The sequence below is a fragment of the Panicum virgatum genome, chromosome 9K (assembly GCF_016808335.1).
Source record: "Panicum virgatum strain AP13 chromosome 9K, P.virgatum_v5, whole genome shotgun sequence".
NCBI lineage: Eukaryota > Viridiplantae > Streptophyta > Magnoliopsida > Poales > Poaceae > Panicum > Panicum virgatum.
In genome coordinates, this window is record NC_053144.1 from 23,092,083 (window position 1) to 23,110,447 (window position 18,365).

At 50.6% G+C, this 18,365-nt stretch overlaps 1 protein-coding gene across 1 annotated transcript; it reads right to left on the reverse strand.

The window, feature by feature from the left end:
- Nucleotides 1-5,762: 5,762 nt before the first annotated feature.
- Nucleotides 5,763-8,360, reverse strand: LOC120650842 (beta-amylase 1, chloroplastic-like). The gene is made up of 3 exons (XM_039928128.1): nucleotides 7,361-8,360; nucleotides 7,143-7,253; nucleotides 5,763-7,020 (listed from the first exon to the last, which is right to left on the reverse strand). Exons 1-3 carry the CDS (start codon nucleotides 8,108-8,110, stop codon nucleotides 6,250-6,252), a joined length of 1,632 nt encoding a protein of 543 aa, XP_039784062.1. The 5' UTR covers nucleotides 8,111-8,360; the 3' UTR covers nucleotides 5,763-6,249.
- Between the last annotated feature and the right edge of the window lie 10,005 nt (nucleotides 8,361-18,365).

The window sequence follows — 18,365 nt, forward strand, 5'->3', positions numbered from 1 at the left end:
TAGACTTGGCATGGTTGTTTGGACGAGCTATTTTGATTCCTTGGCCGTGTTTTTTTCGCGCACGTTTCCTGAAAAGAGAATCTCATGCATGGAGTACTAAATGAGGTCTATTTTGCAAAACCTTTTTAGGAATGAGTGTAACTTTTCGAGACTAATCTAATGACGGTAATTGATCGATGATTTGTTACAGTGATGCTATAGTAACCATCCTCTAATCAAGCGGTCAAAGATCGCATTAGATTCGTCTCACGATTTACACGGAGGGTTGTGGAGGTGATTTTGTAATTAAACTTCGTTTACTACCCCTAATTAGTGGTTAAAGGGGCAAAAAGATTCCATAAAAAATTTTACACCCCCAACCAAACACGACCCTTGTTATCTAGGACTTGCCCTATTTGTTTGTTTCTAAGATTGATTGATTGATTGATATGCTAACAGATTGTCCACATGATTGGTCTTTGTTCTATCGATGTACTCTGGCCGTGTATCTGATTATGGTTTGTGTTAGTGACTGAACCTGTCGAACTTCTCAAGCAAATTCGTGCACGCATCATGCTTGCGCACGCAAATGGTCTTCATGATGTGACATGATTGTTGTCTTCCAAGCATAAGAGGTGTTTAGCTTGCGCATGGAATCGATGTGCGATCCAAGCAGCATTTCGTGTTGGGAAAATCATATAGGTAGGTTCTGTGCAACTGTGGACAATCTCAGATAGTATTTCGTGTTAGAAACATGTTAGGCAGGTTTAGAGATGGGGTATCTGTAGAGAATAATGGTTTGTATTCTTCCAAATCCTAGAAGAGTGGGATTATAGATTTTATACATGAGCCTTTAGATGGACCTCTATACATTGGCTCACATATACACCAACACCCATCGTAGTCTGAACTACCGGCGCAGCAGTGTTCAAGACTGGACAAGAAGAGAGTACAAATAGAATACAAATGGCAAATACCCCGCAGGCACAACTAGCCACCGGCTACGTTGAGGTTGGAGTGAAACTCGGAGAAGGTCAAGGAGGGCAGTCCCTTGGTAAAGATGTCAGCAAACTGGGAGTTAGTCGGGACATGGAATATCCAAACATCGCCGATGGCGACTCTGTCGCCCATGAAGTGTATGTCGATCTCCACATGCTTCGTCCGCTGATGTTGGACGGGATTGGTGGAGAGATACACGGCGCTGACGTTGTCGCAGTAGACGAGCATGCTCTTGACGAGCTGGCTGTGGAGCTCCGCCAAGAGCTGTCGTAGTCAGGACGCCTCCGCGACGCCGTTAGCGACAGCTCGGTACTCCGCCTCAGCATTGGAGCGGGAGACAACCGGCTGCCGCTTGGACGACCAGGAGACCAGGTTGCCGCCCAGGAAGACGGCGTAGCCGGAAGTGCAGCGACGAGTGTCCGGGCAGCCAGTCTAGTCAGCGTCGGTGTAGACCACCAGCTCAGCAGAGGACGAGCGGTGAAGCACCAGGCCGAGGTCCACAGTGCCACGGATGTAGCGGAGGAGACGCTTCAGCGCAGCAAGGTGTGACTCCCGGGGATCATGCATATGGAGACAGACCTGCTGAACAGCGTAGGTGAGGTCCGGCCTGGTGAAGGTGGGGTACTGCAAAGCGACAGCCAGACTCCGGTAGGCAGTAGGGTCAGCCACCGGATCACCCAGATCAGCAGACAGCTTCGCCTGAGTGTCGACATGAGTGGAGCAGGGCTTGCAATCAGTCATTTCAGCTCGCTCCAGAATATCGAGTGCGTACTGCCGCTGGTGAAGGAGAAGACCAGTCGAGCGAGGCTCAACAGTGACGCCCAAGAAGTGGTGGAGCTGACCCAGATCCTTCATAGCAAATTCCTGCTGCAGAGAGGAGATGATACTCTGAAGCAACTGCTGACTGGAGGCTGTGAGCACAATGTCATCGACATAGAGCAGCAGATATGCAGTCTCATCCCCACGGCGGTAGATGAAGAGAGACATGTCAGACTTGACCTCGGTGAACCCCAATGTCAGCAAGAACGTGGCGAACCGAGAGTACCAAGCCCGAGGAGCCTGCTTCAGACCATAGAGAGACTTGTTGAGTCGGCAGACCATATCCGGACGACTCGAGTCCACAAATCCGGCTGAGAGGAGTAGACAATCTCTGACAAAGTGCCGTGAAGAAACATATTCTTCACGTCCAGCTGGTGCACAGGCCAGGAGCGCGAGAGCGCAAGCGAGAGGACCGTGCGCACAGTAGCAGGCTTCACCACCGGGCTGAAGGTTTCATCATAGTCCACACCAGGTCGCTGAGTGAACCCCCGGAGAACCCAGCGAGCCTTGTAGCGCTCCAGTGTGCCATCAGCCCGACGCTTATGCGTCCAGATCCATTTGCCAGTCACCACATTGCAAACAGATGGACACGACACGAGGTCCCACGTCTGGTTGGCAAGAAGAGTGGCGTACTCCTCTTCCATCGCGCGACGCTAGTGAGGATCCGCCAAGGCGTCGCGGACTGAGGAGGGTACCGGAGAGACCCTCGGCTCTCCCTCGGTGGCGGAGAGAGTCGCGGCCTGAGACGCCATCCGCCGAGTCACCATGGGATGGATATGCCGAGGATCCCGATGGATGACGGGCGGGTGGTACACCGCCGGCTTGGCTCGAGAGGGAGCCGGTGGAGGCGGCGGCGGCGACGGCGACGGCTCCGGTGGAGGCGTCGCAGGAGCCTCCGGAGCAGGAGGCGGCGTCGGTGTCGGCACCTAACGACGCCGGTACACCTGCACCGGCTCAGCGTACCGCGGCGGCGCCGGTGTCGGCGCCGAACGACGCCGGTACACCTGCACCGGCTGAGCGTACCGCGCAGGTGCAGGGGAAGGCACTGAGGCTGCGCGTGGCGCAGCAGGAGACACCGGGTCCGCGCGCGGCACGATCGGAGGTCCGGGGGCCGCGCGTGGCGCGACTGCGGGCACCGGGGCCGCGCTCGGCGCAGCAGGGATCACCGGGAACGATGCCGGTGTATCGGGAAAACCTGTAGGGAAAGGACAGACAGAAAAAGGTGGCTGAACCACCGGGTCATTCGGAAACAGAGACTCCAGCTCAGGGTCAGGAGAAGGTGTGGAGGAGGTGGAGTAGGGGAAATCCGACTCGTCAAAGACGACGTGTCAGGAGATCAGGATGCGGCGAGAGGTGAAGTCAAAGCATCGGTACCCCAGGCCGAACTGAGTGGACACTCAGGCAAAGAAGTGGAGGAGGGTGGGGAAGGTCTCAGACTTGGCGCGCAAAGGAAACGTCCAAGAGTAGTGCGAAAAATCATCGACCACCACCAGATAGTTCTTATAGCCAGAAAGGCTAAGAACAGGAGAGGTCCACAGGTCATAGTGAACAAGATCAAATGCATGCGTCGCATGCGAAGAAGAAGGAGAAAAAAGGAGCCAAACATGACGATCGAGCTGGCACGCATGGCAGAGGGGCTCAGCAGGAGCCCCAGTACCAGGAACATCGGTACTACGACTGAGCTGAGCCAGAACGTCGCGGCCAGGGTGACCAAGACGGCAGTGCCAGGTGGTAGAAGACGGCGTCGCGGCAAATGCAGCAGACCAAGACGGCGCGGCGGCGAGGGAGGCGGCAAAGGGTCCCTAGGCGCGACGGCCTGCACGGCGGCGAGGGAGGCGGCAGCCCACGCGGCCTGCGCGGCGGGCGCGACGGCCTGAGGAGGGATGGCCGCGCCAGTCGCGCCCTCGTGGGCGGCAGTGGCTCTCGCAGCGGCGGCGGCGGCCTGGAAGGGCCACGCGCGCGCAGAGGCTGTGGCCAGAGGAGGGAGGACCGCGCCAGCCGCACTCGCGGGGGCAGCAGCGGTAGTGGCGCTAGGCATGCCCGCGCTCGCGCCCAGGGGAGCGGTGGTAGGGGCGGCGGCGTGTAGGGGTGGCCACACATGTGCGCGTGGGTTGCCCGCGAACAGGGGAGGGCCGCCCGCGGCGGCGACCAGCGTGGCGGCGGCGGTGGGGGGCGGCGGCGGCCTGAAGCTCCGCGCGCTGCGCCCGTGGAGCAAAGGCGTCGGAGAAGCGGGGCGCCCCTTGAACAGAGGACCCTGTGCCCGCTCGAGCAACAACGGGGTCGCGCACAGGCGGCAGCAGCAGCAGGCCGTCCAGGACGGGCTGCAGGTGGGCGCCCGCGGCGACAGGCATGGCGGCCGGAGCGCGCCAGACCGCGGGGCGGGCGGCAAGGCGGCGGCAGCACCTCCCGCCGTGGGCCCCTGCTGCTGCGCCTGCGGGACGGGCGGCAGGGCGGCGGCTCCACCTCCCGCGCCCGCGGCCTCGAGGGGGCAGCACGACCAAGACCGCGGCGGCGGGATCCGGCGCCGGCTTGGTCCAGGCAGGGGCGATGGGATCCGGCGGCTGCCTGCTCCAGGCAGTAGCGGCAGCCGGAACAGGGGAGGTGAGGGAAGGAAGGGGATGGATGGAGGAATGGGAGAGAAGGGGCGGTGTCGGCGGCCGGCGGCCAACCATGGCTGCCGGCGGCGGCTGGGGTAGGGAGGAGAGGGAAGAGAGAAAAATCTAGGCTGATACCATGTAGGAGAGAATAATGGTTTGTATTCCTCCAAACCCTATAAGAGTGAGATATATAGATCCTATACATGGGTCTCTAGATGAGCCTCTATACATGAGCTCACATATACACCAACGGTATCCAGCGATTAATGCAAGTGATATAATTTACTTCAAAGTAGATTCAGACTTTAATAAAATTAAAAGGCAATTACATAGGGGTATTTTCCCGAAATAACCATCGCGTTCACTGATACTTGCAATTTTATCTCATGCATCATGTAGGCAGCGAAACACCATCTTTTCTCACCTACAACAGATGAGTAGTGAGCTTGGCACACATTGGAAGCGAAAATGGAGCTTGATCCCTGATGCAAGAAGTGCGCAAACTTGATCCCTGTTCGGCTTGTTTTCTTTCAGCTTATTTTAGTTTATTCTGGTTTATTTTTTCTCACATAACACTGTTGGATCTGGTAAAATCAGCCGGTGTTAAGAGTACCAAAATTGCGAAGTGAGCCAATGTTGCCACAGCTACTCTTCCTTCCGCATCTACAATCAAAGGTTCAGCTCTTGCACTTATAACACGGCCTAAATAGATTAACTCTCTCGACGAACATATAGCTTAATTTAACTTTCTCGATGACATTTCGGTCCTTGTGCGAAAGGGTGCCTAGCCGGATTGGTTAGGTGGCCTCGGTAGCACTTAGGTCCTGGGTTCGACTCTCGGTGGAAGCGAATTTCAGGTTGAAGTTAAAAAAATTCCCTCACCTGCCTACACGACAAAGCACACATGGGTTACGACGCCCCTGTGTAAGGGTGGAGTAGGAGTTCGAGAATTTTCTCGACCTGTGTGAGAAGTCTTCTTTTTCTTACAATAATGCCTAGGGGCAGCTTGCCCCCTCGCAAGTTGAGTTTTTCTCTTTTTTTTTGACATTTCGGTCTTTGTTTTTTAAGCCAATCCTTCTTTCTTTTGAGAGTTCTTCTTACATTAAGGTGGGGGAGGGGGGCTCGCAGGTCGAGTTTTTTTTGACATTTCGGTCCTTTGTTTTTATTTTTCTACAAGAAGAAGAAGAGCCAAGCCTTCTTTTTTTTTTAGGCTTTTCGTGGATGCCGCGGTTGGATCTTCCCTTTCGAAACTTCTCCAATGAAACTGGTTGCCATTGCTGTATGAAGAAACATATCATCATCGCATCCTCAGGCCTTGTATCTTCATGGACAATTCTACTAGTATGCACAGAACTATTGGAGACTCCATTGGAATGAATGCAATTTCCCTTTTCTATTGAAGTAGTGATTTACAGACATCCAAAAGAAAGTTGCGGCCGGCTCAAACACAGGCCGTCGACCCCCTAGCAGCCTATCGTCCGGCCAAGCAACAGCGCGCAGCAGAGCAGAGCAGATGAGAGGAGAGACGAGACTGTTTGAAGCAGCACCGAATCAGCCAGTTTCGTGCAAGAACACAGCGGTTTCTACGGATTTCTGCAGGCGATGGTCAAATTCCCCCAACAAGCTCCGGCCATCGTCGGAGCCTGTAACGTGACAAAAAAAAACATCTTTTTTGTCATCCCCTCCCGGCCTCGTCACAATCTCGTCGTCTACGCGTAACCTGCTCTCGAGATCGCCCGCTCTCGAGATCCGAGCGCGTTTTCCCTCCCAAGGAAAGCCAAAACGAAAAATCCCGAGCTCCCTCCCAACCCCAACCCCTAGACAACGCGGCGGCGATCGGATCATTCGGTCGCGGTCAGCTCCGCAGCGCGACGGCGGCCTCGCGCACCAGCGAGCCGGTGGCCTGCGCAACGCCGCGCGCCTCCCGGCACGACCCGGCGCCGCTCATGCGGCGCACGAAGGCGGCGAACCGGTGCCAGTTGTCCGGGTGGAAGAGGTCGGCGCCCATGCGCAGGTAGGTGAAGGCCACCATCCGGTCCCCGGCGGCGCGCTCGGCGGCCGAGGCCACCACCTGGTCGTGCGCCGCGGCGTCGTACCGGGGCAGCGCGTTCTCGCCGGCCAGCCCCACGCCGGCGGCGCGCGCCGCGGCGGCCACCTGCCGCACCAGCGCCTCGGGCATGCACTGCGCCTCCCGCGGCTGCTCTTGGTCCCGCATCTCCACGCAGGTGAAGTTGAGCACGGCGCCGTGGCGCGCCAGGAGGCGCGCGATCGGGAGGTACCCGTCGCGGCGCCGCGTGTTGTAGTACCCCGCCGTGAGCTCCGGCGCGTGCGACCGGGTGCCGTAGTGCCAGTGGATGCCGGCCACCTTCACGGAGATGGCGACGGGCGAGGCGGAGAACACGGACGCCGCGCCGGCGAGGACGCGGTCGCCGTGCTCCAGGAGCATCCGTGAGTACCACGACAGGAAAAAGTCGCCGTACTCGGTGCTCCACCCGCCGTTCTCGCGGCGGAAGAAGATGGTGTCCTCCGGCCAGCTGTTGTAGCTGCCGGCGTCGGTCGGCCCGCCGTGGCCCCACTCCGGCTTGCCGGCCGCGGCCGCCGCCTCCTTCAGGCTGCTAAGCATGTACTGCATGCAGATCATTCCAAACAATCATGCTTGTCAGAAGTTTCTTCATTTTTTTGGCCGAATCTATCCGATGGCCGATCGATGGGTCATTTATCTCAACCGTCAATCCTCTCAAACCATACCCTGTCGTTGCATTGGAAGGCACCGATGCCGGGGAACCTCCAGGTACCGTTGCTCTCCGGGTAGGACGGGTAGCGCAGCTCGCCGGCGGGGCCCATGCCGACTTGGATTTCCTGCAAATATTTTCACGAAGATCCGGTAAGCACTAAGCAGAGTAATCGTTTGAACTCAAGAGCCAGCAGGGCAGCAGGTAATGGCGAGTTAGTAGAACACGACGTACGACGATGGTGTTGCCGAGGTAGTCGGCGAAGTGGTCGCGGAAGGCGCGCATGAAGTCGGTGTAGCACTCGACGGGGGTGCGGCCCTTGAGGACGGGCATGGCGTCGCAGCCGAGGGAGACGTACTCGTAGTTTCGGCGGCCCCACTGGTCGGTGTAGCAGAGGTCCCGGTCCTTCTCCATCTCCTCCAGGGCCCAGCGCGGCAGCGGGATGGTGACGGAGTCGCCGACGTTGCCGCCGCACTGGTGGAAGGACATGACGGCCTGGACCTTGAGCCCCGTCTTGCGCGCCATCTCCATGAGCTCCGTGTACCCGGCGAAGTTGTACCTCCCGGGGCCGTCGCTCTCGGCGATGCCCCACCACACGTCCACCATGACGCCCTCGACGCCCGCGCTCTTGAGCGCCGCCAGGCTCGCCTGCACGGCCCTCCGGCGGTTCAGCGCGGTGCCGCACTTCTTGACGGTGTCCAGCGGCATCATGACGAACACCGGCACCCCCGCGCTCCTCGTCGAGGCGCGCTCGGCCGCCGCACTCCCCGCCGCCGCCGCCGCTGCGGCCCGGCACGCCACCGGACGCGCCGGCTCCACCGGCGGCTGCCGCTGCAGCCTGAGGCAGCCCGACGGCGCGCCGCCGGCCTTCCTCACGGTCACGGAGACGGACGCGGGCGCTAGTGCCGGCGCCGGCGCGTGCCGAGGGGTGCCGGGCGCGACGGACGCCGCGGCGGCGGCGCTCTGAGCCACGCTGAAGGCCATCGTGTCCTTCCGGTCTGGGTGATTGGCCAACGGCGATCGAACTGAACTGGGATGGTGTTGGGTTCTTTCTCTGTTCTTGTGGGATCGGATTGGGATCGAACTGAACTGGGTTTCTGTTTTGGTTTGGCGGGAGTGATCGACCAGATTGTTGTTGGGACGAGGAGGAGGGGAATTGGGGGAGTATATCCCAACAGGAATCTTTATTGCTAAAATAAAATCCAATGGGTGGAGGTCGATGAAGGGCGGCGTCGCCGGGGGTGCGCTGTTTAAATAGGCGGCGGCGGTGGCGCCGCGGCGGGGAAGGAGGAGAGGGAGCTGGTCACGAGCGCGGCGCGTGAGCGAGGGGCCGCGCGACACGTGGGTGGTGGAGGGGGGATGTGTGGTCGGGACGGGGTCACAGGACGGACGGCCGCGATCGTCGGGGACGCGTGGTAAACTCTTGGGGCGTGTGGGCCCGGGTCGTCGGGCAATCCAGCGGGCCACGTGGATTCGGAGGAACGGGATGGGAGGGAGAAAGGGTTGATGATGAGGAGGTAAAGCCAGCTAGTTCTATCGGATAATAATAGGATATACCATGTCCCGTTACGGGAGTGCTTAATTTGGGCAAATGAACTAACGTGCTCGTGCTTGGTTAAAAAAAAAGGAGTTTTATCTGAATGACACTAAAAGAGTGTGTTTTTTCTATGACAATCGTATGTACCATGTGCAATGGGATGACCGGATGATAGGATAAGAGCGCTTAATTTAGACAAAGAAATAAAAGTTATCCTGCATGTTAGAAAAAAGATAAAAAGTATTTGTTTTTTTAGATTTACACAGTATAACTTAGACGTATACTCACACCCATATGAACACACGTACGCAAACCATGTCCCTATGGGCATCTTCGAAGACTGAGCCGGCAAATCTTCGAGATTGACGAAGTCACCATAGGTGGCTCGCTGTCGACGGGAATTTCGCCTACTACTTAATGCATAACGCCATTAAATCCCAAAATATTCGCTCCCACGAGGAGTCGAACCAGAGTGAATTTTTCCGTACACATTGTATAGATATTGAATCATTTGGACATCTTACAGCGTCCGTACGTAGAGTTTGGACAAACCTAAATGTAATGATATTTCAGAGCTGATTGGTTACCTTCCTGCCAAAATCAAGCATGCTTATAAAATTTAGCCATCACTTAGTTCGTATTTCAACGTTTGCATTTTAATATTTGTGACTAAAACGGTAAGTTGCTAGAAATTTTTAAACCTTACGAGAAAGGAAACTACAGTAAGTTACTAAAATGAAATGGAATACCAAACACTTTTTACCCACACTTTGGCATGCTCTAGTTTTGATAAATTAAACCTTGGACCTGCTCGTTGCAGCTGCAACTGCGGCTGGCGTAGCAGCCACTCGGCTCCCGTACCTGCCAGCAACTGCTCAAGTGCAGTTGTGCGGTTTAGCGCAGTCTCAGTGGGAATTTCATAGACACAGATATCTAGACTGTGAACTAGGTAATCTTACCAAATAAGTTTTATGGTGATGAAACTCTTCTCATATCTCATGAAACTCCATCCTTCACTCTCCTTGTCACGTCAGCAAAATTGATGATATTTAATGTCATAAAACTCTCTATGAAACCTCCACTAAGACTAGCCTTAGGTCTCCCTCAATTGTTGCATAGGAGTATGAGCCAATTTTCTCATATTTTAATGAAAAAGAGAAGAGCTATCTTTTAATCAAGAGATAGTCTCATACATACATTTCAAAATTAAGTGGGGATAGCGTGCGTGATCATTCATATTATGAGCTATGTGCGTTCTAAAAATCTGATTTGGAAGGGTTGTCTCGTCACATGCTTACTGGCTCGTATCATTGGAGGAGGGCAGGAGGCCTTGCAGTTTACACGTCACTACGTCAGACGCGACCACGCACGCTACTGCCAATCCTCCGTTTCATTCTATACTAACCTCCTTAATTATCAGATTCGAGCCGTGTCCACGGTAGGTGGCGCCTTGGTTCGAGAAGCATCAAAGGAACGCCGACAGGAGAAAGGCAGGATGCTCTGTGGGCGGCCGAGCAGTGGCCCGGGCAGGCAGGACCACTGGAGCTCCGAGGAGGAAGAAGACGACGACGGGATCTCGTCTCGGATCTCGGCTCCCCATCCGATCGAAAGCGACAGACCCAAACATAGGGCGAGCCGGATGATTGCGATCAGCTTAATTTCCCGCTTACACGTTGCAGGCCTCGGAGCCATGGGATCGATTCCCTTGCGGGCTGCAGGCCTCGGAGTAGGTTGGAAGCTTGTCAGCCGTGGCGGCCGGCGAGAGGGCGGCCGCGCCACGCGCGCGGCGAGTGCAGACGGTTCTGGAAGCCGGGGATCCTGTGCGCTGCGCAATCTTTCGCTGTGACCAGCCGAGCGAGGCCGCGGCGTGCAGGGCTGCAAGCAGGCAGACCAGAGGTTTCTTTGCGTGACGGGGTGGTGCGGAGGCGTAACTGGCCTGGCGGCGGCCGCTTGATCATTGCTGCACGGCTGCCCGAGCAGGAGGGTGATCGAGTTCCCCGGAACCGGCCGACTGCCCGAGCGAGGCCGCGTCTTCCAGGCAGAGTTTTCTTTGCGTGGCGGTATGGTGTGGGGTGCGTGACTAGTCTTGCCGCCGCCGGCCCTCCTGATGATCATTGCTGCACGATTCTGCCCAGCAGCAGCCGGGCGAAGCCGACGGCTCCGGGAGCGATGCCCCGTGCCCGAGTCAGAGAAGCAAGCAAGTGCGTGCCTGCGTGGCGTGCCGTCCGTGCGGTGCGTCGCCGGGCCCGGTGCGTGGCAAACTGGCAATGCCTTCGTTCTTCTCGGCGTCCCGGGGATGATCGTCCCTGGCCTCAATACGCGCCACAATTCATGCCAATTTACTGAATATCCTTTTGTCTCTTTACTCTCTTAAACCAGTCTCAGTGGAGGGTTTCATCGCACAGTTACCAAAACTGCCATATCAGCTTGACATTCGAATGAAACCACCACTATCAGTGTACAGTTTCATGGCACAATTTCGTAGACAGATAACAACATTAAATTGTGCAATGGTAGTATGATCAAATGTGCCATGGGAACTATGTAGCCATTTGTAAACAACATATACTCGGATAACATATACTAGAATATAGTTCATTTAACTTCAATATTCATACAATATTAAATACTAATATATATATATATATGAAAATGATTACATATAATATATTCAAACTATAGAAATATTTCGACGAAGCTCGTTCTTGTTCCAAATATGCTCCACCAAGTCCCTTTTAAGCTTTACATGAGCCGATCGATCTTGAATTTCATCATCTTTCTCAAGAACTCTCTGAAACGGAACATTTTGAGGACGATCTGTGCCAACATCTTCATCATGTCACGAAACAAACAATTATCGAGCCAAGATCAGAAATACAGCATGAAGGTGCAGGCGTACCTTAACAACCTATTCATGCAGATGTTCCAGAGAGAGAGAGAGAGAGAGATAACAGGAGGCATATATAGAGTACTGAGGAGATAGAGAGACGAAAAGGCATTGCAGCATACAGCATTCACGCAGATGCAACATGTATCAGTTTCACATTGCTAGTATGGCTCAGTTTCACATTACAAGCCACGAGCATTCACACAGATGCAACATGGATCAGTTTCACAGTGCTAGTGTGGCTCAGTTTCACATTATAAGCCACCAGCATTAACACATACATGGATCAGTTTCACATTGCCCTACAAGCAAACATAGATAAATGATCAAGGCAGCAATATTTAATTCATAAGTCAAAATAGTATCAATTTCACATGCCAAGGCATCAACGTTAACACTTAAATGATCAAACCAACAAAACATGGATCGGTTTCTCCACCCTGATAAAGGCAGCAAAGCCAACATCTTCCTCTCTCCAGCCACATTCCCTGACAAAACATATCATCAATTATTGATGTTCACAAGAAAACAGCACGCACAGAATTATTATGCCAATGCTAACCTCATGTTTAATCATCTGTACCAAATAGCTTCTTCTCCATCTTCTGCAATGTCTTCTCATGGCTAGTCTTTGCTTCTTCAGACATATGGCTTGTGTCTCAAACCAGCAAATTATTGTAGGCTTCGATCAACTTTGCTTCCTTTTGTGTCTGTGCAGCCTGCAGGTTAAGTCTTGAGACCTCAAGCTGCGCCTCTGTTACCTTTTCACGCTCCTTCTTACGCTCTTCCGTAACTTCAACAATTTTGTTGATGTTATCTCCAAGGAGGACAATGCCATCCATAACTTGTTCCGCCTTCCGCTTCCCTTTGCACTCTGTCTTTGACGATTCTCTCCCGGTAGGACGTTCTTCCTTGTCATCAACAGAATCAACATGTATGTTCTTGTTTTTCTCTTTTTCAGACTGACCAACATGTGCACGCCATTTTGGTTCATTTTTTAGTATCTTCCACCAATGAACCAATGTGAAAGGCTTTCCATTCTTTTTTTCAAACCGCTGTTGTGCTTCATCCATTAGTTGGTCATCAGAGTATCCACTCTTATTCATATTAGACACTGTGGTCCAAAAGCCGTTGAATTCATTTATTGTTTTGCTAAGGCGTGACCAGTGTATCTTCAGTTGGTTGGTATCCCTAATACGATCTGGTAGGCACTTCTTGTTAAATTCTTCTGTGACTTGACCCCAAAATGAATCACCTTTCTTGTCATTACCATGTATAGGGTCCTTAGAAGTGTTTAGCCAAGCACTTGCCTGCAAAAGAGAATTTATGAAATAAACATCTGCTTGCAAAATCATATGGAAACTATGGCAGTCGTGTCTTTACCAATATCTTTTCTTGACAGGCCTACTTGCTGCAACACCACCACCATCATCATTAATTTCAATGCTGTTCTTCTCTGTCTGAATCCCTGTTTCATTTGGTGGAGGTGCTGGAGCAGGTGGGTGCATGCTGGCGCGGGAACCGGGAAGCAGCGGAGGCGAGCGCGAGCGCGAGCGCGACGCAAGCGCGGGGAGGAGGACGGCCGCGGGGAGCGGGAGGTCTGGAGGGGAGCAGCGGATCCTCCCATGAAACGAATCGGCCTCAATGGGAGTTTCATCTCGTGTCGTCAGACTAGGTATCCGTGCTGGTACTGTGTCGTGGTGATGAAACGCTTCTTCCTCTCTCCTCTTTAATTACACTACCATATCACCAAATTTGTTGATGTGTCACAGATTTAATGTCCTTGAAACTCGGATGAAATCCTTATTGAGCCTGGCCTTACACCCACCTAAAAACTTTTGGCCAAAAACATCACATCAAATGTTTAGGTACATGCATAGAGTATTAAATATGGACAAAAACAAAAACCAATTGCACAGTTTCCGTGTAGATTGCGAGACAAATCTTTTGAACTTAATTGCGTCATGATTTGATAATATGGTGCTACAGTAAATATTTGCTAATGATAGATTAACTAGACTTAATAAATTTATCTCATAATTTACCCTTAATCTCCTAGGACTTTACGTCCTAAACTCTTCCTTAATAATCTAACTCATTTTGCAAACATTATATTTTGAAGTCAAATTTTAAGGGTTTCTAGTTTAGAAAACTTTATCACATTCTCTGGTAAGATGCTTCATTCGGCTTTGATGCCAGCTATGGCAGAATCACCCGAAAAACACTAACTTGGGTGCGCTAATCACTGTTGCAAAGCAATGCTGATCCAACTCGCAAAGCCTTGGTAGTTCCTCGAGTAAAGTCTTGATCAAAGCCACGAAAAATCGGGATCGAATAAGCTATAACTCACATGAATGCGAGCCCAGAGAGTACAACAACAGGCATTCCATACATCACAGTGTCTTGTAGTGGAATTTAAATTATTACAAACTAGTTCTGAAATTAAGACAGTACTACAAAAGTTCCAACTACAACAGTTCATTAAAGTTCATTATTCAGTGGAAGGTAAAAACACGACTGCTAATAATAACATAACATCTCGATAAAGTCCGTACGAGATATCACTCGGGAGTAGTGTCAGCACCAGCTGAGGATACATCACACTCAACAGACCAACCTGGAGGTAAGGAACGCGGCAAGTCAAAGCAGCAATCATTTAGACCAACCCATAAACAAGGAACCCGTAAGCATTATGATTCAGTTAGAACCTATTATCTCGCGAATAGCCGAAAACTACTCGACTTATACCGGTCCTAATTAGTAGAGCATCCAGTCGAGTCAAACTAGTGGTAAATAGTAGATGAGTACCTAGGATCATGTATCTAAGGTTACAACCAACTCCTGAAAACGTAAATGCACAGATAAATAAATTAGAACATAGATATCATGAATTTGAAAAATAATAGACATTCAAATGCACCGGGGCTTGCCTTCTTGGGCACTGTTAGCCTTGGACTCTTCCGGACGTTGGTCCGGATCTTGGATCAGTTAAAGAGAGTTCACTTCGCACTGGCGAATTCGTTCTCGAGCATTGGCACCAACTCGTATGTACCGTCAACAAGATAGGATGCTTCTATATGAATGCAAATACGTTTGTGTTACAACATGATACAATTTACATTTCTTTTCTTCACTATAAAATTGTAATCCAACAAAACAAGTTACTTTGTAGACGTGATCTTGGTTAACTTTATTTACTGGGCAATCATTAATCGAGTAGTTCTTAACTCCACTTGACTTCATAAAGTGAATGGGTGGCGATTTTAATTTTCAAGTTAGAATGCATGAAGACATTTGTCAATTTCATTCCACGAGTTCAGAACAGTTTCTGGTACTACAAATTTAACATAGTGCACCACACCTAATCAGGAACTTGTAGTAAAAATTTCAGCTAAAGACAGGAAAGCATGTGGGCATGAAAAATACTGAAAACAGAGCATTCTAATATCAAAATGATTTTCTATAGAACAAACTACAACAGTGATGAAGCTCAAATATTTACAGAGTGTTCTAAACATGACTCTTAACCTACTGTAAATTTATCAGAATTTTTCTAAGCATGTATCAGGAACAATAAATTCGACAAGCTTAATTCACATATAACAAGACTAAAATCTACATAGAGTTCTAGAGTATTTCTGTGTCTCACAATTTTACCAGAGTCTACTCTAAGCAAGCGCATGCTTCAGTCAAAATATCAGCATTTATGTCCTGGTATATCTCCAGTTTGGAATTTAATCATCTAAACACATGCAAATTCATTCGAGCTATATTCTGTTAATTAATAAATCCTAAACTTTTTGTGCAGCATCTACACATCTAGAAAGTGATTATGTGCAACTTTCATATACAAACATGCAGTATAATGATCAGGAGAAAATAAACAAACTAGCAATAGTAACAACTTGAGTTAAATGTATTTCTGGTTCTACACAGTAGGATTCCCTTGGTGCTCTAGCTCTGTAGCCCAGGGGATGTTTGCTTTCTACAGTAATGTTATAAATCCCATCACATCGCATATTTAAACACCAATTAGAAGTACTAAATTTAGACTTATTACAAAACTAATTCCATAAGTCGTTATCGTATTACGAGACGACTATTAAGCCTAATTAATACATAATTTGATCACTAATTGTTACAGCAAACATTCACTAATTGTTAATTAATTATACCTAATAGATTCGTCTAAAAAACTAATTGCAACTTATGCAATTAGTTTTTATATAAATTGACATCCAAACATTCGATTTGATAACCGAACGTTCGATGTGACAGTTACTTGTGGAAACCAAACATCCCCTCACATGCATGGCAGTCCTCTGACTTGCAATCACTACAACAGCTGCCCTTTTGCTCAGCTTTGCGTAGTAAGTTCACTTCACCATATATCACTTTTGTTTTAGCTCCTGGAACAGTACTTATACAAAATCAAAAGATTTCAATCCTCCAAAATGGCTAATTGACACAACAACCAGGACTCAGAAATTTTTCTAAGTATCCAAGATTTGACTTGTTTCATTGCTTGAACCATCAATTCAAATGGCTTTTGCTTCAAACTTGTCCATGAGTTCTTCCATTAGTTCAAACACATCCAAATCTCAAACTTTCAAATTTGGCCAAAATCTATCATATTCAAATTTCAAACTTGAATTTGCTTCTATTTTGACCAATTCAAACGCAGGGGCATTACACATACAAAGTTTTATGGTATTAAATTTAATGTTGCATCAGCAAATTAGTTGACTTGGCAATGCAATTAAGATGGAATTTCATGAGACGAGAGAGGAGTTCTGTTCCCATGATGAAATTCACCTAGTATAATTATCTAATTTTCAATCTTAACAACTTTTGGTTGAAACTGTACACTAAAACTGGCCTAATAACGCTCTGTACAATTGTGATACTGCCCCAAAATCTGCCGTAGCAACATCCCATTCCCGGAGCTGTAACGATTGAATCCCGCATCTCCTCATGGCCTCGTACGTTTCTCCTCCCCGACTGACAATCGCCGCCGTCGCAGCCGCCCATCTGCCTTCAGTTCCAAATCGCGATCCCTGCGTGCCGACCAAACTGGCCCCGTCGAGGCGTCGACTCGTTGTCCTGAAAGCGGCGCCGCCATAGGGGCCACCTGCTCCGACTTCCACCGTCGTCCAAGATGATACGTGAAAGTGACCGGTGCTCTAACTTAATAGGGGGATGGGTGAATTAGTCACTAATAAAAACTTAGACCTATGGCTCCAACTAGTTTGCACAAAACTTAAACTAAAATATGCTATCTAGATGTGCAACTAGGTTGTTCTAGTGTGAAACCACTATCCCAAAAGAGTTTAGCCACCTATAGCCTTTCCTATCAAGAAACTATTCTAGGAAAGTAAATGTCACACAAATTGCTAGTATGAAATGCGGAAGCTTAAAGAGCGGGATAGGGGATAGCAAACTCTTGACGCGGGTGTTTATCCCGTGGTTCGGTTAGCCACAAAGGTACACCTACATCCACGTTGTTGTAGCACTCACTAAGAGTATTGCTACTCGGCCACCAAATCTTTTCCGTGAACACAATCACGGTCACCTTGGCACCGAGTTCCACTAAGGAGCTTCTCCACAAAGGATGGGGTCTCCACGTCCCCCGCACAAAGTATCGTCGCCGCTCCACACCAAGTCGGAGGGTCGATGACGTTGCCGGCGAGCTTCACGCTCCAAGGTGCCGGCGCACCAAGCTCTTGTTTTGGTTCACTAGAGAACCACAGCACAAAGGTTCAAGGCCTTGCAATCACACTCACTAAGAGTTAATCTAGCACTCACAATTTACAAAGCTAGTGCTATAAACTAAGGATACGATCAATGAGCTCTTGTATTGCTTGGAGATGTTCTTGGATGTGTATGAGGTGCCTTGGGACTCCAGCAATCTTCAAATGGCCGGGGTGAGGCGTATATATAGGCCACCAAGTCTTGTAGCCGTTGCTCCAATGGTCAGCAAAATTCTGCGTACCACCGGATGAACCGATGCCTCTGGCAGGGGTAGCGTCGGTTCATCCGGTCACTCATAAACCGAAGTAGCCGTTGAACCCCTGACAGCTGACACAGTGATCATCGGTTGAACCGATGCTATTTCCGATGCATCACCGGTTCATCCGGTGCTTAAGGATCTTCTCCTGACAGCTGACGTCATTACACCGATGGTATGCACCGATGCTTCACCGGTTCAACCGGTGATGAAGAATCTTCTCCTGAGCTCTTGACATCGTCTCTGGAACATAGGACGCCCAATGCACCGATGCCCCTTTTTGACCCGTCGGTTCATCCGGTGCCCATAAGCTGACTTGGCTTTGATTCCCTTCCGCCATGGCGTCGGTTATTTCGACAACCATCGGATGCACCGATGCTTTATGCGTCGGTTCTTCCGGTGCTTCCGACCGAAGAACCCCCGTAGGGGCGGGCCTTCGGGCCTTGCTACGCCTATCTTTTCTTTCTCTTTGTCATCGCTTGAACCTAAAAACCTGAGAATGGTTATCTTAACAATCATATTAGTCCAAGTGTTGTGTTGTCATTTAATCACCAAAATCACTCAAAATGACATAAATGATGCCATGTTTCTTGCAATATGACCGGCGGCGGAATGTACAGCGAGGGCAAGCCAGCGGCACGCAGTGGCCTATTCCATTTCCATCCAGTGATCTTTCCTTTCGGGAGAACAACATGTGCTGCCCTTGGCGGTGCACGAACGTGTACGGGAGCTATGACCTTTAATTTGCTCGCTCTCCATCTGTCCTGTCGTAAATAAAAGCGTAGGCGTGCCAGGTGGTGCACTCGTG

Coding starts and splice junctions, on each gene's coding strand:
- LOC120650842 (XM_039928128.1), bottom strand. CDS start 8,110: ATGGCCTTCAGCGTGGCTCAGAGCGCCGCCGCCGCGGCGTCCGTCGCG. Junction 7,254..7,360: donor ACCTCGGCAACACCATCGTC/GTACGTCGTGTT, acceptor AAATATTTGCAG/GAAATCCAAGTCGGCATGGG. Junction 7,021..7,142: donor CCTTCCAATGCAACGACAGG/GTATGGTTTGAG, acceptor ATCTGCATGCAG/TACATGCTTAGCAGCCTGAA.